The following is a 23,152-nucleotide window of genomic DNA, read 5'->3' on the forward strand; positions in this document are numbered from 1 at the left end:
CTGCAGAAAAATAAGAATGATGTGTGCTTTTATGTGCAAATAGACACACACATATCATAGACAATGGATATTTCTTGGGATCCACATACCTCTTCCAGACTCTGGACACACAGTGAAGAGTAAGGCGGGCTTGGCTCTTGCCCTCATCTGGCTTACAGTCTAGTGAGGAAGGCAGACAATAAAACAAAGAGCTCAAAGAGCCATCAGCATAGGTTAGGGGCGGGGGAGCGAAGGAAGCTTCCCAGACTTGGTGATATCTATGTGAGGACCCCTAAAGCCTGTCAGGCACTGAAGCAGGCACTCTGGCTTACATAATGCATCCTGGAACGACGCCCACACGCTCACACATGCTCACACTCATGCTGTCTTCATTTGCTGATTCATCATCTGCCACCAAATATTTAGTAAGTGCCTGCAGTGAGCATGCAGGGCAAGGTCCTAAGGATACAGTGATCCTTAACACAGGGACAATCTTGGAAGAGAACAGCAATGCCGTTAATTGTTGAGTCACGGTTGTGCTAAGTGTGCACTGATAAAAAGGGGCAGGGAGACGTCATACGTGTAACTGGGATGTGTGACCTAAATTGAGTCAGCCAGTAGACGAAGGACAGATAGAGACACCCACACACCACATGTGGACGAGTATTCAAGCTCACACACACCCACCTGTGTACACTGGCGAACACACAGGTGTGCATGTCCACTGCCCTCAGCTGGTGCCAGACGGCCAGCAAGTCTGTGACTAACCACTACTGCTCATGTCCAGGACTTTTCTGGATACTTCCTACATGTCCTTCCCGGGTTGGCCTTGAACCAGAAATGGGCACTTATTTCTGTGAAGGCTTATACCCCTCCTCTCTCACCCAATATCCACGCAGCTTATCCGACCTAAGAGAAGAGTTAGGCACCTAGTCAGGTGCGGGGGGTGGAATAGAGTCCTCTAAGGCCTCCAGGAACAGGAAGACTGGATCCTCCATGCCAGGGCATGAGGGGGCTGGCATCCAGGCTGGCGTGGGGACCAGGGATGGTCTCAAGAAGTAGGACCTTGGGAAAAGAAGTGACGGGAGTGCGGGAAAGGGGCTCTGGTGGCTTCTGAGCCCAGCCAACAGCAGGTCTCTGTGTGTGCGCATGTGTGAGCTCTTGATATCCCCGCAGGCACCCTCTTTTCCCGCTCCTGACGCTGCTGTTTGAGAAATGTGAACAGGCCACCCAGGGCTCAGAGTGCATCACCTCCGCCAGCTTTGATGTGGACATCGAGAATTTTGTCCACCAGCAGGAGCAGGAGCACAAACCCTTCTTCAGCGATGACCCAGAACTGGACAATCTGGTAAAGACCCTCCAACCCCCACCCTGGCTAGGGTCTTCCCACCCTCTGATCCTTCCACAAGCCCTAGAAATGATCCTTTTATTCATTCCATTCATTCAACAAAAAATGTGGGGTACCCACTCTGGGGCAGGCCCTAGATGCACCCATTCTAGCAGTTGAGAACCATTGCTGATTCCTTAAACAAAGAGTTGCATGCTTAGGTTTTGCTGCCAGTGGCCTTCTGTTCTCTCCTCATTGCTGCATCTGCATTCCACCACCCTGCCCCCCACCCTTGCAGTGCAGACAGGAAGGAAGGAGGGTTGTTGGAGCCAAAAGTTCTGGAGTAGCTGTTCTGAGGAGTCCTGGCTTGTTAATAAATATGTCTTGGGCTGTCCAGGGAGGAGTTGACGGCTGGTGTGCTACAGTGTGGAGAGTGAGGGTGACAGGCATAGTCAAACACATCAATAGAGGAAAAGACCCGGAGACACAGTCATGTTGAGAAGGCTGATAGAGGTCCTGTCCAACTGAGGCATGTATACCAGGCTCCTAAACCCATTTATCATCCAGATCATCACTACAGGGTTTTTTAAATATATATTCCTGGACATTGTGATTCAGTACGTTTGATGGGACCTGTGATTCTATGTTTTTAAGTTTCCCAGGCAACTGCAATCATCAATAAGATTTGGTAACCACTGCCGTAGGTGACATCTCAAATTCTCTCCTAGCCCTGGGAGTTCTGCTGAGGGAGTAAGAGAGAAACAGAGCAGCTGCTCTGTTCATTCATCAGAAAGATATCCCGGAATGAGTCATTATTAACCACAATTCTTGATTTTTCTGTGGGTGGATTACCTAGACCATGCATGGTCAATTTGGAAACTACAAAACTCTCCTCCGTGAATTGATTATAGGGCTGGCCTCTCGTAGCCAGAGTTTAGCTAATACCTGCTCCCAAAAGGAAAACAGAACTAGAAAAGCAAAGGTGGCACCAAACGCAAAGGAAGAGAACATCGGCACACGCGCGCCTGCCCACGCACGCGCATGCGCTTGCGCACTCAGCGCGCCTTCGGTCCCGACTCAGGGACTTCCGTGTTATTCCGCGCTGTGAGTTACCCGCGCCGCTGCTGTTGGCGGGAGCTGGACATGCTGTTCTATGGAGTCCCCAAGAGCTGCCAGGAGAGGCCAGCCTGGCCTGGAGGTTGGTGAGGTGTGAGAGTGGGGCTGGCAGTTCGGGAGAGGGGGGCACTTGCCGAGGGGAGCCCGTGCGGGCCGTCAGGCCTGTTAGCGCGGGTACCTGAGGGCCGCGGGTCCGCTCTGCTCGGCCGGCCCTCTGTCTCCCCTGGCTGGGCTGGAGCAGCCCCACTGGCCCAGGAGCCCAGCCCCCTGACTGTCCTGTTCCCTGCAGGCTGCTCCGGCCCCACCCTAGCCAGCGGGTCAGCTCGGAACCAACGCTGTGAAGCAGGTCTTGGGAATTTAGGCCCGCAGCAGCCACGGGGCTAGGAGACGAGGCAGCTATTTCTGGGGGAGCTGGAACGGGCCTGGCAGGGCCACGAGCCACTCTTATCCCGTGACACAAAAAGAAGCTGAGGCCGAAGTCGGTAGAAAATACCTCAAATTAGGCTGAGTGATGGAAAGGAACTGAACCCTTTTTAAGAAGCAGGAGTCCTGGGGCAAAAAAACTCACACACCTTGCCAGGGGAAGCTCTCACAGGCACAACTGAGAACAGCCTCCTTTTCTAGGATAACCTGGAATTTACCAAAAAGGGGCTGCAGCTCTGTGCTTTCCCCTTGCTAACACTACCTGGGTCTCTTGGGTTTTGGTTCCCTCAAAGAATCCGATATCTTGATGTCGCCCAACAGAACTCTGTTATGTGTCTGCCCTTGCACACCTGACCTGGCGCTGTGGATACAGCAACGGCTGCCCCAGGGACCCCAGACTCCTGGTGTCCCCTGGTCTTCTATCCCAGGTGATCAGGCTGGGAACGGTCCTGTGGGCAGAACAGCCTCAGAGGCCGCATCCGCCCAGGTGGACCTGATTTACTTGGGTGTTAGCCACTGTCAGTGGCTGGTCAGGTGTTTGAATAGAGAGTTGAAGGAGCTCTTGGAGAGGGAGGACCCGAGCCTGGCTTCACGGCTTAGCCTGTGTGCGACTGTAATGATTTAATTCCTTTGAAGCTCGGTTTCCTCGTCTGTAGAGCTAATACACCTCTCTCATGTCATGGCAATAAAAAAAAATAATAATAAATTAAGATGGCATGTGGAACCAAATGTCCTTTACAAATGCGTGGCATCCGGAAGGTTAATCTCAAATGCAGTATCGCTAGGGTAAGGAGATCCACCTTCCGGGCATCTCCTCCTGGCCATCAAGAAGACGGTGGGGCGGAGACCTTGCAACTTCATTTGGGGAGTCGAGCAGTGCCCTTTGCCACCCCATTTGTAGTCCTGTGTGGGGAGGGGGCGGCTGGAGAGGCCAACCATGGGAGCCGTCATTAGAACAAGAATCATGTAGCCAGCACAGCCGAGATGCACATAATTAGAAATTAGAAAAAGGTCAGATCGCGTCATTATCAGCTCAATCAGCTGCTGAGTGCCACAGCCAGTTAATTTGGCATCTGTATTTTTTACAACCCCGCACACGTAGCCCAACGGACTGTAACTCTTTATCCGGACAGATATACTGCGCAGCGGAGCAGGGACATAAAATGAGAGACCCCAAGCAAATGAGCTGAGATAATTGAGAGATTTATTTTTTATATATATGTGTGTCAGGGCGGCTTTCCTTTGCCCTTGAATATTGACTTTCACAGATGGGATTGTCAGAAGGATGTGGGGGTCCGCCAAAACTTTGTCCCTCCCTGGGCCCTCAGGTCACACTCTGATCCTGCTTTCTCCCGAGCTCAGAGAGCCCATAGGCCCCACGCCAGCCGTTAGGACGTACATTCTCCCCACCTCCAGCTGCCTGTCCTCCATTCCTCCAAGCAAACTGGCTTGCTGAGCGATCCCTTCCCCTGCTCCCAGCAGCGGTCTCCCAGACAAGTTCCCATGGGAACGTCTGATTGCGCTCTCCCAGAGCTACCCAAAGATCAGAGGGGTTCCCAGATCGTAGGCTTCTAAGGGAACTTCCCTCTCCTGGCTATCCAGCTGCTTGCACAGCACTGATGCCCAGAGAGAAACTTAAAAGTCACAAAATGCTAAGGGAAAACACAACTGAGAGAAGACTGTCCAGCCCATGCAACTCCCCATTTTACAGATGGGGATACTGAAGTCCAGAGAAGGGAAATGAGTCATTTAGGACCAGAACCCAGGTCTGCTGGCTCCCAATACCCTGCTCCTTCCAAGGTCTCCCCACCTCTCTTCTTCCTGGGGACAGTAAAGCCCTCATTTATAAATGCCACCAGCATCTCCATACCCCCACCTCCCCCACCCCCCACCTCTCTCTGCCACCCCCACTCTCATCCCCTGCCACCCACTCTCTGACCTTCTCTACCTCCCCATTTCAGAACTATGGGGTTGGCTTCTCACCCCTGTGGTGGCTAAGCCAGCATACCCCCACTGAGCTCCTTTGGGATACTCTCTGCCCCCCAAGTCCCTACACCCAACCAGGCCCATTTCTCATCTGGCCCACTGATCCCCTGCTTGGACCCAGCAGCCTCTGACTGGCAGTTGGTAAAGTTTGTAAAATTTGCAAGTTCCCCAAACCCCTTTGAAAGGTAAAAGCTTTTTGTTTTATAAAATCTGATTTACGGGCCCCCAGTGCAGTGCCGAGGTTTTATATATTATGCAAGATTTCAAACTGAGGCTGTTAAACGTAAGGTTTCAGTTTCATGCATGGAATTTTTTTATGTGTAAATTTTTTAACATTTATGGGGCACGTTTTAATGAGACTCTGGTGTGGCTCGAGGGACAGATTATGGCTGCCTGACCGCAAAGCCAGCTCCAAAACGGGCCCCCCCCCCAGGCCCCTGGGCCCACTCTAAAAAGGCAGGGCCAGAGGCTGGAGGCTGTGAATAAGGAGGCACATGAAGGAGCCGGGCCAGAGCTCTGGGTCCACAGAGACCTCAGGAAGCCCCGATTAGAGCCGTTCATTTCAGCCTGCCGCCCAACTCTCGCCACCTACATAGGAGCAGAGAATCTTACCAACACCAAGATAGGGAATGCTAGTGAGACTAATCAAAGCTAGTTGTGATTAACATTTATAGAGCACTTACTAGGTGCTATTGTAAACACCTTACCTGTATTACCTTATTTAATCTTGTCTTCAAACCCACAAGGTATGTGTGTATTATTATCCCCACATTAAAATGAGGAGATTGAGATGCAAGGTGAACTCAGTTCAAGATCACACTGCCAGTCCCAAGGCAGGCGTGCAAGACAGATACTGTGCAGGTCTCGAACTCCAACTCCCCCATTCTTAAGCAGCCATGCTGACCTATAGCCACTGTTCTCCTAGAGCTTTCTATGTGCCTAGTCTTGGTTTTAGTCCTTTCTAGCTGCATCTCATCTAATCCTCAGTACAATGAGGAGAGAGTCACTACTATTATCCCATTTTACAGGAAAAATGGGGAAAGTAAAGTACAGTGATGAAGTAAATTGTCCAGTGTTTCTCAGTCGGTGGAAGACCCAAGACTCAGCTTCCAAAACCCATTGTTCTCCAGCACATTTCTCTATGTAATTCTCATGACAGCCCCACGAGGTAGTTCTTGTCATCCCCATTTTACAAAGGAGAAGATCAAGGAGTGAGAGTCCTACTGCCAACAAGTTACAGAGTTGGGATTTGCACCAAGTAGGTCTAACTCCCAAAGCCCACCTGCCTCTTCCTTCTGAACCACTTGCTGCTCCAAATTCTGAGGACATTGGAGGCAAAGTGCCACGTTATTGACTTAAAAGTCATTGAACTTGTCATGCATGATGGCTCGCATCACCATTTTATCCCCCTGTTGTCTGGCAGTTCTCCCATCCCTGGTCTTCACCTTTCTCCCACGTCCCATACCTTGTTCCAGGGACCCCGCACTTCCAACTGCTCAGATCCAGCTGGCCAGTTCGGGAACAATTCCTGGTTTGATTTTAGCTTTGGCTGCCCTAATGACCCACAGGAAATATCTGAGCACTTTAAGGAATGCAAGTTTAGAAACTCTCTTGTTTGTAAGTGAGGGAGAGTAATTCCAACTTCCCAACTTGCCAAGGGAGGAGGAGGTGAAAAGAACTTGCCCCCCAACTTGCTGCATGGAATTTAGGTCACCTGAGTCCCCATGGTTGTGAGATTCAAATGAGGTAATGATGAAAAAAGCATTTTGCAAATCATAAAGTGGTGTATATATATGTGTGTGTGTGTTGTGTGTGTGTATGTGTGTGTTTTGGAAGGCAAGGATTTATGACTATGAAGGGCAAAAGCCACAACCCTACAGAAGGCCACTTTTTAGAAAGGAACTTGGGGTAGTGGGATGGGGGAGAGTGTTGACGTAAAGAAAAGGCATTTATCAAATAGCTACTATGTGCCCAGAACATTTGCATACATCATTTTATTCAATTTTCATACCCACTCTACAGGGTAGGTATTATCATCCTCAGTTTTACAGATAGAGTTAAACCGGTCATCCAAAATCAGCAGGCAGGCAATAATAGATTTGGGACATCCCACCGTGCGACTTCATAGCCCACAAGATGCCCCAGTCCTTGTGTATTCTCCTGGGACCAGTGAGGAGCTAGTGTGCTGGGGGTGAGACTAAAATATAAGGTCATGTCTCATTTTGCTTTTTTTGAAGGGTACCTCTCAGTAGAAAAGGGCTGTTTCTTTATCTTGGAAGAGAAGGCAGAGAGAGAAGCTGGAGGTGAAGCAGGACTTAGGGGAAAGATTGAGAACACTTTCATCACGTTTGATGATGGTATTAAATTAAATGGAATTGTTATTGCTCTAGAAGATTTGAAATAACTTTTTATATGGCATTGATCACTTAGAAAAATAGTTTAATAAATCAGAGTTTTATTCTGATTTAGAAGCAAAAACCCAAAATTGCAAACACGTAGGATAGAGGATGATTTATTAAACGTAAATACAGGAGGAGAAACACCGGGAATGATTCTTTTTCTACTCGCTGAATATGGAAGAACAGTAGAAAAGCCAACAGGATATTAGAAATTATTAAAAGAGATTTAAAAAATTATATGGACTTGCTTCCCTCTGGTTTCTAAGATACTTTCACATCATTATTGCCTTTAGCCTTCATCAACTCTTAAAAGCAAGCGATGATCGTTATCCCCATTTTCCAAATGAGGAAGTTGAGGCTCACAGAACTCGTGGCCCAGTAACACCCAATTTTGTAAACAATAGGCCTGGATTCAGGGTGTCTGACAACAACCCCCACAGATTTGCTGCTCTGCTCACCAGCCACCCCACTAATGGTACGGCCCATCTTTGTCTCTAATATTGAATAGGTCCTCCATATTCATTGCCTTGGAGTACCATTATGATTTGCTCTCCCTTCTTAAATCTTTAAACCAAGCCTATTATCCCATAAAAAAGTCATCCTTCAACTGTGCTTTGTTAGACCAAAGAGTAGGTCCGCTTTTGACCACTGGGTGCCAGATCTGGTGTAAGCTCCTTGTGTGTTTCATTTGAACAAAACCATTCTACGTAGATTTTACTCTGTCTTTTTGTCTTATGTGTTGGTACTTTCCGATTCTTTTTTAATAAGTACTTATCGGCTATGTTTTAGAAAATAAATGAGTAGATATATACACCTTTCTTTGCGGTGGATGCTTGTATGTAGATTTAAAACCAAACGAGTAAATGAAATTTTGATTAAAAAAAGAATAGTCCAGTAAAGGAGAGCTCGGAGACTGAAGAAAAGAAGAAATGGAAGAAGAGAAGGGAAGGGAAAGGAAAGGAGGAAAAGGAGGGAGGAAAGGGGAAAAGAAGAAAGGTTTAAGGACTTAGGATGATTTTTGTCTGGAGAACACAAAGCCAGTTGGACAATTTTTTCAAGTCAGATGCCTTGTCCCCCGTATGGCATAGAGTGAGACTCCATATTTGTGTCGAATGGATAATATTAAATTAAGGGAGGTTGTATTGATGGAGGCATTAGGGGTTCTAGGTGCCTGCAGAAGCCTGGGTAAGTGCTTCAGACTGAGGCAGGAGAGATCTTGGTACATGTGAGAAGGAACTTCTCAATCAGCAGGCTGAGAGAAATAGAGGTGACCTGAAGTGAAGGCTCTCACTGGGAGCGCCTCAGACAAGAGCAGCCATGTATCCTAGAGAGTTTGATCTGTCTCTCACCTAGACGCCAGCCCAGATCATCTCCCAGGGCCCCTCCCAGCCCCATCAGTGAACTGAGGGCATAAGTCCTGATGATGTTCAGGCAAGCAGAAAATGGAAAGCACCTGATAGTCCAACCCTCTCTTTTTACCCAGGAGGAGGCAGACATCTACATTGGTGAAGTACTCTGACTCCTGTAGGCTAGGTCAGGAGTGAGAGATGAAGAACCAGAGCAGCTGAATGAGGGAACATTACCAGGCAGGACTCTGGAAATCCTAAACTTTAATGTCCCCAATGCTATTTGGTCTTCCTTGAACCCTATACTTCCCATCATTGGGCCACTCCTCCTGCCCCCAAATCCTGTACCCTTCAGACTGTTTTTCTCCATCTACACAAATCCACAGAGCGCGTCTTGGGAGCAACATAGGCCATGTGGCTTCATATCCTAGTGTTATCACTTACCAGCCATGTGGCTCTAAACACAGAAAACTTAATATCTCTGGGCTTCGTTTTCTTCAACTATAAAATATGGGCAATCACGGTGCCTCCTTGCAGAGGTGGTTGTGTGGTATAAATAGGAGAAGGCATGTGGTAGTTTTAACACAGTGTCTGAGATATAGTAAGAATAAGACAGGTTTGGGTATTGTTATCAAGCAATCAATGAGCATTTATTAAATGCTTTTGTATGGTGCTAATTATTCTGAAAGACATAAACCAAGATATCCATGGCCAAAATCAAGTAGAAAATTGAGAGCAAGTGTTCCTTCAGTACCAAATTAGCCATTCTAAAGTCACAAGTCTCTTCTTTGCATGGGAGAGCACAGTCTCTTTTGATCTCAGCCCCATGGAGGGAGCACTCCCTTAGGATAAGTTCCTAGGATTGAGCCCTGCATGAAGACACAAAATTGTTGGTCACTGTCTTTGAGTGACACTTAGTCTAATTCAGTACTCCAAGAGCCGTTAGTTAGGCATTATTCCTGCCCATCATGCAATCTAAAAGCTAACCCAGGGACTACTCAGTCGTTCCCCACTAGAAATGTCTATGAAGCTCAGAGAGGAGCATGGCACCAGTGTCCAGTCATGTGGTTCTGCTCACACCTGACCATCAAAATTCTCTGGGAGAGATTCCCTTGCCTTGATTCCTAAGCATCAAGATGCTAGTCAACAGCTGGGAGGGTAGGATTAAACAGAGACTCCCTAGATACTGCTTAAGTCAACACCAGTGGGTCTCCAATGGCAACAGGCCCCACCCTTGCTTCCATTTTTCATTTCGATGTAATTACAGATTCACATGCAGTTCTAGGAACTAATACAAAGAAGTTCTGATTCCCTTCTTGCATAACTCTGTACAGTTTCACAACCAGGAAATTGACAGTGATACAATCCACAGATCTGATTCAGATGACACCTTTTTACATGCACTCCTGTGCGTGTTTAGCCTTGTGCCTTTGTATCACAGATACAGATTCATGTAAACTCTGACAGTCAAGAGAGAGAACACTTCCTCCCTCCCTCTGCCAGTTCCTCCCTCCCTCCCCCACTGCACCCTCGGGCCACCACCAATCTGTTCTTCATCTCCATAATGTTGTCATTTCAAGAATGTTGGATAAATGGCATCGTACAGTAGGTAACCTTTTGAGACTGGCTTTTTTTTTTTTCCTCACCATAATTATTCCTTTGAAATCCATCCAAGTTGCTGAGTGTATCAATAGTTTGTTCCTTTTTGTTGCTAACTAGTAGTCCATGACATGGACGTACCACAGTGTCTTCATCCATTACCTGTTGAAGTTTATTTTGGTTGTTTCCAGTTTGGGGCTGTTAGAACAGGCTGCTTTGAACATTCACAAACTGTTTTTGTGTGAACATATATTTTATTTCCCTGGGATAACTGCAGGGTGTAGGATAGGCATACATGTAGTTTTGTTTCAAAAACACCTGTTACACTGTTTTCCAGAGTGGCTGAACCATTTTTCACATCCCCCAGTAATGTATGAGTGATCCAGTGTCCAGTTCTTGGCCATGGTGTTATCTCTATTTTTTATTTTAACCATTCTGATAGGTGTGTGTAAGTGATATCTCTTTGTGGTTTTAATTTGCATTTCCCTGATGGCTAATGACGATGAACATCTTCTCATGTGCTTACTTGCCATCTGTGTTTCTTCAGTGAAATGTCTGATGTTGTCTTTTTCCCCTGTTCTAACTGGGTTGCTTGCTCTTTTACTGTTTAGTTCTGAGAGCTCTTTATATATTCTTGAAAGAAGTCCTTTGTCAGATATATGGTTTGCAAGTATTTTCTTCCAATCTATAGTTTGCCTTCTCATCTTCTTCGCAAGATCTTCTGAAGAGCAAACTTTTTAAATATTGATGAGTTCTAATCTATCAGTTTTTCCTTTTCTGGGTCAAGTTTGCATGGTCAAGTCTAAGACCTCTTTACCCACTCCTAGGAACTCATGATTTTCTCCTGCATTTTTATTTTAAAAGTTTTATAGTTTGTTTTTTTTTTTTAAAGGTTTTATTCATTTATATAAGAGAGAGAGAGAGCACGCACGCTGTTAGAGGGAGAAGCAGACTCCCAGTGGAGCTGGGAGCCCGATGCGGGACTCAATCCCGAGACTCCGGGACCATGACCTGAGCCGAAGGCAGTTGCCCAACCAACTGAGCCACCCAGGCGCCCTAAAAGTTTTATAGTTTTATCTTACATTTAAGTCTTTGGTCCAATTGAGTCAATTTTTATATAAAATGTGAGACTTAAATCAAGGTTTTTGTTTTGTTTTGTTTTGTTTTGTTTTTACTTGTGAATGTCCACTTGGTCTAGAATCATTTGAACCACGCTTTTTTTGAAAGGCAATTTGGCAGTATTTATCATGAGCCAAAAGAATGCCCATACTTTTTTTCCTGTTGCTTCTGGGAATTCACTCTGAGGAAATAAGGCAGACACATGAATCAAAGTGGGAAGCTTGGAAAACAGCCACTATAACATTTTTTATAAAATTGAAAAATTGGAAGTAGCCTAAATGCCCAGTAATGAAGGATTGGTTAAGGAGGACACACGTGAAATAATAGGCAACAATTAAAAATATGTTTACTCAATAACTTTTACCCATTCAGCAAATATTTACTCAGTGTCCAGAGTGTTGGTGCCAATGATAACATAGCGAGAAAATCAGACACCCTCTCTCCCTTCTAGAAGCTCGAAGGCCAGAAGTGACAATAGAGAACACCGTGCTGCTGTGTAGAAAAATACAATTGGAAAAAAAAAAAAAAGAAAGAAAGAAAAATACAATTGATAAACTAAGGGGAAAACAGGAAACAAAGTTGTAAGCACAAGGTGACTAAAGCAATGTTAAAATAGATGCCAGTGGAAAAGACCAAAAAAAATCATCGTTCTTTTAGGGTGATGGGTCAAGGACAGTTATTTTCCTCCTTGACTTTCCAAACTTCCTGTCGCACTTTTCTTGTTCTAATAATAACAATGATAAAGAGAAAAGCCCAAACTGAGAACTTGCCTGTTGCCATGAAGGGTGAGGAGTGTCCATCTGAAGAGAGACAGTCACGCGTACCACAATCCAAAGGGCACAGAAAAGGCCGCTGCAAACAGCTCGGTGTTCAGAGCCCAGCTAAGTCATGCAGGATGATCCCGTCAGTCAGCAAGTAGCAATGGGGCCTCTGCAAGGTGACCTGTGTCACATGAGGCCCTCAGAATACATGCTTAAGAATAGACAGTCCCTGACTTCTAGAGGCTCTCACAAGAGCTCTGATCCCCATCTTCCTCATGCCTGCTCAGGGTTCCACACTTGGCAGCTTCTACATTCCCTCCTACAATCCTTTCCACAAACATAGATGGTTATTACAGGGGACTTAATTATACCCACTTTTCCAACAACAAGGTGCAGAGCAACTGCCCAAGCTCCCCTAGGTGATGACTGGCAGGGTTGGGGCTAGAGACCTGGGCTTTTAGCTCTACGGTTCTCTGAGTACCCTTTACTCAAGAGCGGTTGTGTTAACAGTGGGCTCAAAGCATGCAAACCATAAGCAGGCCACCGTAACTAGAACTGAAATCCAGTGGATGAGAAACTTTATACCCAGAGCAGGGCATGGGCTTCTCCCTGCTGGTGGCCTTGGGGCTCAGGAAGTCAAGGCAGCAGGAGGAATATGATCTGAACACCAGGCTCAGCTCTCCCTCCTCTCCCCAGATGGTGAAGGCAATCCAGGTCCTGAGAATTCACCTGCTGGAATTGGAGAAAGTCAATGAACTCTGCAAGGACTTTTGTAACCGGTACATCACCTGCCTCAAAACCAAGATGCACAGTGACAACCTGCTCAGGAATGACCTTGGGGGACCCTACTCCCCCAACCAGCCCTCCATAAACCTTCACTCACAGGTAACACACTGGGCTCGTCCTATGTCCTAAACTAGGCTCCTAAGCTGGGTGTAGGAATGTCTGAAGGTTTTCTGGTGGCCTAGTAGTGTAGCTTAGACTCACTGGACCCTTTCAGCATGGAGGCCCTGCTGTGATCCACTCCTGCTCATCGAACAGCCCACAGAACTCACCATACTGGGGCATGGGTATTCCTTAGAAAATGGCCAAAGTGATTCCTGGCTTCCTGGCCCAAGATAGCTTAAGAAATGCACCTAAGTGTTGAGATGAGGCTGGGGCAGAGCCAGGAATGGACCCCCACCTCTTAGCCCCGCACACTTCTCAAGAGGGCTTGCTGACCTCTCCGTGTTCTTCATAAGGAGGGTTTTGTCCTTCCCTGAATCCTGCCCATCTCTTAGATGAAGACAGCTTCCCATGTGACTGCTTCTGCTTCTGCCAGCTCATTTTCCAGTTGCTCACCCTATCCTGGCTCATCTGTCTTCCTAAGGTTCAGGGCCACTGGGAATGTCACCTCCCGCCACCCCTCTCCCAAGAGTCACCTTCATCCCAGGAACTGGGGAACCTAGAAATGGCAACTTTGTGTTTTGGGGGAGAATGAGCTCTTCTCTCCAGGGCGGAATATATTCCCCAAACCTACGGAGCTAAAAAAAAAAAGCTGCCTGGTGATACCTTTCCACCAAACTCACCGACATCTATGTAAGCCATAGCTCACCCCTTTCTTCTCCTCCCGCTGAGTTCCTGAATTGGGGACAGACACATGGAGGGCCCTAGGAGGTTTATTGTACCCTCCTCTCCTGAGACAAATCAGGTGTGGGGAAAAGGATAAACTTTCTAAAGATTATGGGCACTCGAAAAAGTGTCTAAGAAAGGTGGTGCCATTTTTATCTCTAAGCTTTAGGGACCAGCACACTTTATCCATCCCTCCCGCTTGTAGAGGCAAGAGAAGGGTCAGGGGCCTTCTAGAAGGTCAGTCCTGCTTGCACAAATTCAGAAGGATCTCTCTGGGACTCTACAGTGAGTACTGTATGGGACACGAGGCAAGAAGTTTATTTCCTCTTCCCGTTGCTTGAAATCACCAAATCACTTTATTACAGATCTAAAAACAGCCGCCCAGGCTTCTGCTAGCTAATATTCTCTTGAAATAGACTCATTCCTTCAGAGTCTTATTGTACTTTCCCTTATGATCAAAATTAGCAAGAAACTTGCATAAAAGAGGACAATAATTGCTCAACGAGCATCTCGTTTGTAATTTATTAGTTTCTATTATTGTGGGTTACCATGGTGACGCTGCGCAGCCCCGGTGACGGGAGAGATGCAAGATAGGAGCTGAGGAGGCTGTGAGGCCTCAGCAAATGGAGATGCACATTTTTATCAGTAATTTTCATGAAAATAATAAGTGAGGAGTTAATGAGATGGAAAGCCATCCTGTGGCTATTGTGAATTTTTTTTAAGTGTTGATCTAATTAGAATGCATCGGTCAGGAAAAGTAATGAGGATTTAGTGCCTCACAGAGATGTGAGGATCATATCAGAAAATTAGCACAAGTCTTTGGAAATAATCAGGTCCTTGGAGAGGCTCTGGTTTTCCCCTCCTGGGCTCTCCAAGTCTACCTCATGCACTGACATTGGGGGTGTACTAGGGTAGTGGGGGAGGAGAGGAGGGCCAGAGGGCTTAGCAGCCACAACGGCCCCCTCCAGGTCGGGGTCCTGGGGCTGACAAGTCAGTCTGCAGCAGGCAGGGCCACTGGGAACCCAGGGTTGGCAGAGAAGGGTAACACAGGCTCTGGGTGAGCCAGGGCGCACAGACGCTGCCTGCGAAAGTCAGTCCTCCTGGGAGATCCCAGCCTTCGGGGCCTCTGAGCTTTGAGGAAAGAGGAGAGAACTTTGATTCCCATCATTGTAAATATCAGATCTCTGCCTAATAGCAAAGCCGGCCCTGTGGTGGCCACCACAGAAAGGCTTCTGATCTGCTTAGAAAGAGGAACTCAGACAATCGGGCAAAAACAAAGACAGCTCGAAAAAGAAGACAAGGCGTTTGGCAAGGTGTTCCTATTTGGAACTTCTCAGACTTGTCCCTTCATTGCCTCTGCCTGCTTAGCTGGGACTTCAGTGGCTAAATGAGGTAATCACACACAGGCTGCTGCCATAGATCCCAGCCTGGTCACCTGTCCTCTATGGCTAGCCCTCAGCACTCCACACACACACATGCCCACGCACCACACACACAAACACGCCTACACATGGCTCTTCAGATTCTGCTGCTGCATTTATGGTCCTAAGGCCCTGTTCATGTCTTTGTCCTGCTCAAAAGCTCTGATTGTTCTCAGAGTTTTCTCATCCTTTGGCCGGATAGTGAAGGCTCCCCCAGGGCTGCATTTTCCCAGGCCTGTCTACTCCGACAACCCTTCCGTGGCTCTGCACCACCAAACCCAGCCTCTTCCCCAGGACAGCAACAAGGCTGCTCTCCCCAGGAGACCTCTCTGATGCCCCATCCAGAAAGGCCTTTTCTTTCTCCCAACTAAGTGCTGGAGCCCTGGGGACCACTTGTATATAAATATCACATGCGACTTTATCTCAGTGTCGTTGGTATAAGGGTCATTTTCCTCTCCTAGATAACAGACGTGTTTTGAGTACAGACAGTATTTTATATACAATTAAAACCCACGCCTGGTGGCAGCTAACCCAAGGTCTGATGCATGGACGGCTAGTAAATATCTGTGGGGAGAAGTAAGACAAGGAGACAGATGGCAACAGATCAAGAGGGGCCAGAGGAAGCTGAAGGAGGGAAGGAGAAATCAGAAGAAAGACAAAGGGAAAGAAAGACAACTCTGGAGGGTCACCTTCAAGAGGGAGGCAGAGGAAGGATGAAGATCCAGAGGAAAGGGCAGCAGAGGGAAGGGAAGTGAGGCTGAGAAGGCCAGAGGCAGAAAAGAGAAAAGGAACAGTAGCAGCAGAGGGGTGGGGGATGAAGGGACAGGCTAGGGGGTGTGGGGTCATTGCGAAGCCAGGCGTGTGGAGGAGGGACGGTGCGTAGGATGTGCCACGTGCTGTCCACGTGCTGTCCACAGGGCAGGCTGCTGTCACTGTCCCTGAGCTGGGGGCTGCGGTGCTAGCTGGGCCTTCCCCAGGAAGGAGAGGCCTCAGCTGCCAAGAGACTTTCTGTGCAGGAGGCCGACCTGGGAGCCAGTATGGGAGAGAAGAGGGGAGTGTCTGGGGTGTGTGTGTATGCGACAAGCACACGCATGCGCACATACGATGGTTCACATTCGTCATGGTTCAACCTTAATCCCCCCAGCCTGAAATAGCCGCACTGAGCACCAGCCTGGCCCAGGGAGGGGTGTCTCCCCTCTGGAGCTTGAGCCTCAGTATCAACATTCCAGCCGCCTGCCAGCTTTGTTGCAAACCGCTGGTTCATGGTTTTCCCTGTGTGCTAATCATTTGGCCTTGTGTTGCAAAGTGGGGGAGATTTTTTTTATTCAAATTTACCCCCCCCCCCCCATGCCATACCATGTCCCTATTCAGCTCTATGGCAGCTGGTCACCTTCTTTGCTTGGCCTTCCTTTTCTGAATGTGAGCTTTCTCTTGGGTGGGAGACAGGTAGGGAGTAGGGATACGGCTTCCACCAAGCCCACAAGCTGAACTAGAATTCCCGGGAAATCGGGCCGCAGCTGGGATTTTCCATGCCTCCAGGAAGCCGTCCTGTTCAACCTGCCCCTGAAGACATCCCAGCTTCCTCACACCTCTGAGCCCAGGTTTCTTGCTGCAGCAGCCTCCTCCGTAAGAAGGCTCATCCTAGACTCCCGATTCCGTTGGACAGGCTTCTCCCAGCTTTCCTAGAAGGCATAAACCAAACCATCCCACTGGAGAGAACGTAATTCCCACCTTGCTCTGAATCGGACTGAGCTGAAATCCTCAGTCACCAAGCATTTGGGGGGCACTGCGCCATGCTAGATCCTATGAAAGCATGAATGAATTATCCAGAAGGAGCTCCCAGTCTCAGTGCAAGGGAGCTGTGAGTCACACCTGTGGGCCTAGGTAAGTTATGTGAGCCACAGAAGGCTACAAAATGAGGGGACATTGAGGAAGGCAGAAAGGAGTAGCCAGAGATAGGGAGAGGAGCCACAGAAGGGGTCTGGATCAAACAAACCACATGTGTGGCTTCAGGTTACCCGAGTCACTGCTTAGCCTCCTTCCCTCTGCCCCCAGAGAAGGCCTGGCTCCCACCTGCCCACTCTCATGGCCACAGCCTGTTCCTGCCTGGAGACAGAATGAGCAAACCTCAGCATGGATTAGGTAGGCCAGCAGGAAGATTTTGCCCATTGTGATTGGGGAAGTTGCAGATTCTATGGCCTTGGAAGGACTTCTTCGGGAAAGGGGATGAGGAGGAGTGGTAGGCTATCTGGGAGCTCCGAAAGTGAGTGTTCCCAGTGTAGAGAGACGTCTAGGAGAAGGTAAGGAACAGAGACAGCCTTTCAGAATCCCTGGAGCGAAGAAGCTGCTAGAGGACGAGCGGTCATTCATTTCTGCCCCGTGCATCAGTTCAAGCACAACTGAGCCTGCTGAGTTCCAAGGACCTCAAAGGGGGTGTGACATGATCTCTGACCTCCAAACCCAACAATGGCTGTGCTGCAAGGCTGAAAATGATGGCCAGTCACCAAAGATGTGAGACATAATGGGGAATGTAGGCGATGGGGCAAGTGTTGGAAACATGTTGGAGGCAAACTAATTGAGTAGCCACATCTTGTGCTGCCCCAGGAAGAACTGGGGAGAATGTCAACATTTCCTGAGCCTTCGCTAGACTGTATGTACTGGGTGCTTTACGTATATTACCTTATTTACTCCTCACAGCAAGGCTGCGAGGGCACATTATTTTCTCCCCCAGGAAAGAGAAGCTCAGAGAAGTTCAGATACTGGCTCAAGTAAACAGCAGAGACTGAGATAGGTTATGCTGGAGTCTGTGTTCTGCTTATTATATTATTTATTAATATTATATATAATATTATATTATTATTATTATACAGTCCTTTGACTTTTTGCGGGGGACACATAGGAAGAACCAGGGGTCCTGGGCCCTGGGTGTGGAGGGGTAACCCCACTTAGCTGTAGAGCAGCAATTTGGAAACTAGAAAGGAAGAAACCAATTGCTGGGAAGCAAGACTTTAGATTTGCTAATAGGGGAAAGAAAGGCACAGAGTGAACCCAGCTCGGAGATGTGGGCCTTGGCCGAGCAGGTAGAACTTTACATTTCTGCCAACTCTAAAAAAATAGGGAGGGGACTAGTGAGTACATCCTTGCCTGGAGCAGGTGGACTTGCCTACTGACCTACAGGGAGTTTGCATTTTCAAGATTAGCAGGAGGTCAGGGAGGTGGGAGGCAGTCACCTCAGTCAAGCCCCCGGAAGTTCTGCCCAGTGGCCAAGCATCCTGAGGATTTGACTAGGGAGTTTTAAGGCTGGTGGGAGGAGGGGGAAATGATCTACCCTGCAGGATCACCACTGAGGTGGGAAGGAGGCACCCCTACACCACAGCGACAGGAAGTAGAGTTCCAGGAGCTGCCCTGCCTCCCTCCCGCCATAGCCACTAATGCTGTCCTTTCCACCACTTCCCAGCCCCCAGCCCTCCAGTTCAGGGCGCCAGAAGACCATGAGGACCGCCCTTCCTGCCAGGCCAGTGGAACCTGAGCAGTTCTCTCCTTCCGAGAAGGAATGTTCCTTAAGAGCAGCAGCTGCCACTTGTCCCCACAGGCCAGAAGCGCCTTTCCCTTGAGACTAAAGCCCCCAGCAGGAGAGAAACAGCCACTGGATTAGGTGGCTTGTTGACATGTGATTGGCTTTCCTGAGTTTGGGAGCCCAGCCCTTCCCAGCCAAAGACAGGACTCTGGCCCTGCCAGAATGGAAGGGCACTGCCAGGAACAGTGTGTCTGGGGACAGGGGCAACCTCTCCTCCCCACTAAGACACATACACACACACCCCATCCCGGGCCAAAGCCCAGTCGGGCCCTGCGCTTATTGAGCATCTGTTGTGCACCCAACACTGTGGTGGGCAGCTTGGGGGAAGAAGAGCTGCAACCAAAGCTGAGGAAAGAAGACGCGCGCGTAGGACAGAGGACCGTTAGGCTTTACGTGCCGTACATCAGACCAACAGGGAACACTGAAGAAGTCAAGAGCATGGGCCACGGGCATGCCCAGAGTGAGTCCGGACAAGCTTTCCAGCAGAAGTGAGGCACCCCAGCCCAGTCCCCGCCCCCCAGCCCAGGCCAGTTAGCCCACAGACCTGTCCTCCTGGGAGGCTTGGAGAGGTTTGGGGGAGTGCAGTCTGAGCTTGTGGATCAGCAGAGACCCCTAGTGGCTTAGGGGTGGATGGCAGACAGGGGGTCCCCATGGGTAGTGCTGTCCCCTCCCAGTTCCTACCCCTCCACACCTGCTCACCCCCAACAAACAATGGATTCTAGGGAATGGCATTGGTTTTTCTAAATCCTCAGTCGGGATGACCTTTGCGGTGTCATCTAGTTCATGTCCTCTGTTCCACAGGCCTCCTAGTAAGATAAACATTCCAGTTATTTCAAAATTACTTAAAGGAAAATGTTTCTGTCTTTGCCTTCCTTTCTTCCTCCCATCAGTTTATTCTGGGAATTTCTTCCTTTGGTGGGAATTTTGTTTCCCCGGCCACAAAAGCCCTTTCCCTATTGACAGTGAAGAGTGGTGGCTCCGGGGACTGGGCTGGCGCCCCCCGGACCAACACCAGACTATGAGATCAGAGTTCATAGCCACAGTCTGTTCCTCTGCACCACACATGCCCCACCCCAACACCCTGTGCTTCCAAAAGCAATCCCAGAACCTTTCACTTTTTCTTAGGAAGGCCTTCCTTTTGAACAAATCATCTTTTTTTGTTGTTGTTCCAAAATGAGATTAGGAGTAAAACTTACCCAGTGACTACCATGACTGATGGCCTGAGGCAGTGAAGGCTTTGCAGCTGGTCCACGGGTAGGGTTAAAGAGGCATGAGCTCTGGGCCGTTCTAAAGCTGCTCCCCTACCTTGCTTGGCCTGCTTCTGAGAGGCTCTCTGCCTCTCTGTGTCTCAGGGAAACAGCGCACAAGGATCAGCAGTGGCACAGCTTCCAGGGAGGCCTGTGGAGCCTAGGTCGTGGGTTTTCATCCAAGTCCTGGGTCACCTGGTCCAGACCTGGAGATATCATTCCCAGAAAACTCCAAGGAAGTTTTCAGCTTTAGGGCCTTGTCCTGCTTTGGAAAGCAAATCTTACTTCTAGAAGGTAGGAGCTCACACACACCCCAGTTTGGTGGCTCCACCAGAAGGCCAGGCTTCCAGCACTTTGCAGAGGCTCGAGGACACTATGGCCATGTTCTTGGTGGGATGAGGCAGAGTTCTTGAGCTAGATAACCAGCTCAGAGACCCTGGTTCCTGGACAGCTTGGGCAGGGATATGAGACTCTGGATGCTGAAGAATGTCCCTAAAACTGTATAACATGTGCTTCTCACCTCTTTATGGGCGCTAAGGAGACTAGAAGGAAACAGCCCTATTTGGGTCCAGACAGAGCATCACCCACCTGCTTGGGAGTCTGATGAGCCCCAAGAGGAAGCTGCCAAGAAGATAAAAATACTGTGTGCTTAGCCAACATTTTCTCCCTAAGGGGCTTCCGTTGCTGCCACAGTATGGAAGACCTAGACTCTTCCCAGAGATTCAGAGCCCCGTTGTCTCCACAGAGGCAAAGGCTCCAGAGAGCCAGACCCAGGGCTCCCCTGGAATGGCTGCAGTCAGGTCACAGAGCTCGTCCAAGGCAGAGGCGCAGCTCCCACTTCTGGGGCTTGGCCGGGGCCCAGGAATGTCTTGGGCAAGGAGGCAGGAATGAAGGGGCCACAAAGCGGGGACTGACCCCCACGGCTCAGTACGCAGCCCCGGCTCAGTCTCCACTGCTGCGAAGGGAAGAACCCAAGCAGCTCTGGGACCTTCTAGAACAGGTTTGAAATCCTGGCTGTGCCAAACTCAGCTCCTTCACTGAGTGGCTTTAGCCAAAGGAAGTGGAAAGTGACTTATTGGGTGATGACGTGTGCCAGGCACCCTGTTTATGTCAAGCCTGGGTATCTGACTCCAAAGCACATCTCTCCAAGCGAGCATCAGTGCTGTACTCAGAGCCAAAGAACCTGGGTTTGAGGCACAGCTGTGTAACTCTAGGAAGCCACTTCATTTCTCGGGGCCTCAGTTGCTCTGCAGGCAAATAGAATCATCTTTCCCAATGATGTGGGAGTATTTCATTAAAATGAAATAGTGTGATAAAAGAATGTGAATATTCAATGTGTGTAATACATAGGTAGTTTCAGAACCGTTGATCTTTGGGACCAGCCGAGGGTGGTTTTTATAAATACAGATCGCAGAGGGTCTGGTTCCATGACCCTGAAACTCTTTGTCTTTGAAAACACGACAGGGCTCAGGCCGGTATGTGAAATAGGTCATGTTTACAAATGTAGGGGTTGGATATTATTTCCCCAGACCTCGGAGAGGCCCAGATTTTTCTTCCTCTTTTTTGCCCAGCTAAGATGGAGCCAGCCCTGGCCCTTCCTGTGGTCTCTGCCCCTGAACGTCTCTTCTCCATTCCTTTGCTGATAGAACTTGGCTGCCTCTCAGCATGTCCCAACCAACGACCCCCAAATGGGAGGAGATGGTAGAAAAGAGAAGAATCTGATCTAATGCATAAATTGCCTTTAGCTACCCAAACCCAGAACCTGGCACCCAGGCCTGCAAGACCACAGGGCAGGGAACCAGCCAGAGTCTGAATAAGTAGATGAAGTATCCGGGGGATAGCTCACCCTTCTGCCTGTGGCTAGTAAAAATGTGTGTTGGTTGAATCCCAAGGCACACATCTTGTATTTATTTTACTCATTTCACTTGTGTTTTCCTAACCTTGCTGGATACCTTTCTTCGGGGGGAAAAATGTCTGGGGCAACTTTTTATGTTGGAAATTCCCAAATGCCTCTCCCCGATGAGGAGCACCATGGGATAAAGTTTCCAGACGAGAGAGAGAATTGAAAAGTCATTTCCATTAGTTTTAGGGTGAAAGGCACAGAGGGACAACACCCTCTTCTGTTACATTTACCTTCTAGCTTTGCTTCAGCTTCAAATAACATCAGCATTGGTTTACATCCTCTGAGAATGGTTGGCAAGGGTATTGGGATGAGGGCAGAATCAACCTTCGATGGAGACAGAGCTGAAAACAGGCTTTGAGGGCTCCTGGATGTCAGCGCTGAACCAGACACATTTTATAAATGAGACTGATGCTCCCAGAAGGGCTGGGATTTGCTGATTCCCAAATCCATGGTCTTTGCTCTTGTGCCCATTCTGCCTCTGTACTTCTGGGGTTTGAGTGTTTCACCTGTTCACCTTGCCTCCAGTAACTATGTACTGAGCCCCTGTGGTTCCAGGAGCACCTTGTAGCCCGGTTCTTGGCACAGGGTGGGTATTCAGTGTTTGTGGTTGAAGGAGGGCTGTGTTCTAGTCCCATTGCTGTGAACCGGCTGGAGGTCTTGGGCGAGTCACTTGGGTTTCTAAGAAGCCTCAGTTCCTTATTTGTGCTCAGAGAGTTGGAATATGTAGCATTTAAGGGCTCTTCCAGTTTTTAGGTTTCGGAAGGTGGGCCTCAGTATTAGACTTGAACCGGTTGAGTGGGAAGACCTAGAGTTGGCTCCAAGAAACTCTAGACCTTCCCTGGAGGCTGAAAGCCCAAGCTTCTCCCCCAGTCCTGAAATGAAAGTTAGGAAGCTTGGGGCCTTCTTTTCCCCCAGTGGTAGTCTATTTTCTTGACTGTTTACTTGTCTAAATTCTTACAGCGCATGCATTAGGACTCCAAGCTGTGAGCACGACAGAGTCAAGCCCTTGATGGTCTTCAGACAGGTTATGTGGGTCAAGCCATTTTCAGATGAAGCACTGTGGTCAGAGGAGCCCAGAGACCCAGGCAGGTCTCCCACCACTCCTTCCATGGCACCTCACTGGCCACCTTTCTTGCTTTCTCCAAAGAAAACCTGGAGACCCCAACCTCCTCTCACACAGCACAAATTCTCCCCATCCCGCAAGCACCCAGCCCCCAGGCAGGGAGGGTTTATTGCTGCTCCCTGGAGGCTGTGGCCGAGCTCCCTCCCCTCGAGCATGGCAGGCCGAGTTCCTCAGCGTCAGGTCCAAGCCCTTCCTGGCCCAGCTGTGACATGGCA

The 23,152-nt window shown here is 48.7% G+C and overlaps 1 protein-coding gene across 6 annotated transcripts in view; it reads left to right on the top strand.

The window, feature by feature from the left end:
* The window catches only part of PKNOX2 (PBX/knotted 1 homeobox 2), a 271,533-nt gene that overhangs the window by 225,417 nt on the left and 22,964 nt on the right, over nucleotides 1-23,152 (top strand). For all 6 annotated transcript variants that reach the window (XM_047691812.1, XM_047691811.1, XM_047691815.1 and 3 more), the window contains 2 exons: nucleotides 1,156-1,327; nucleotides 12,752-12,940. In XM_047691812.1, the coding sequence (XP_047547768.1) occupies nucleotides 1,156-1,327; nucleotides 12,752-12,940 (361 nt within the window). The remainder of the gene's footprint in view (nucleotides 1-1,155; nucleotides 1,328-12,751; nucleotides 12,941-23,152) is intronic.

The sequence above is a fragment of the Lutra lutra genome, chromosome 10 (genome assembly GCF_902655055.1).
Source record: "Lutra lutra chromosome 10, mLutLut1.2, whole genome shotgun sequence".
Lineage (NCBI taxonomy): Eukaryota > Metazoa > Chordata > Mammalia > Carnivora > Mustelidae > Lutra > Lutra lutra.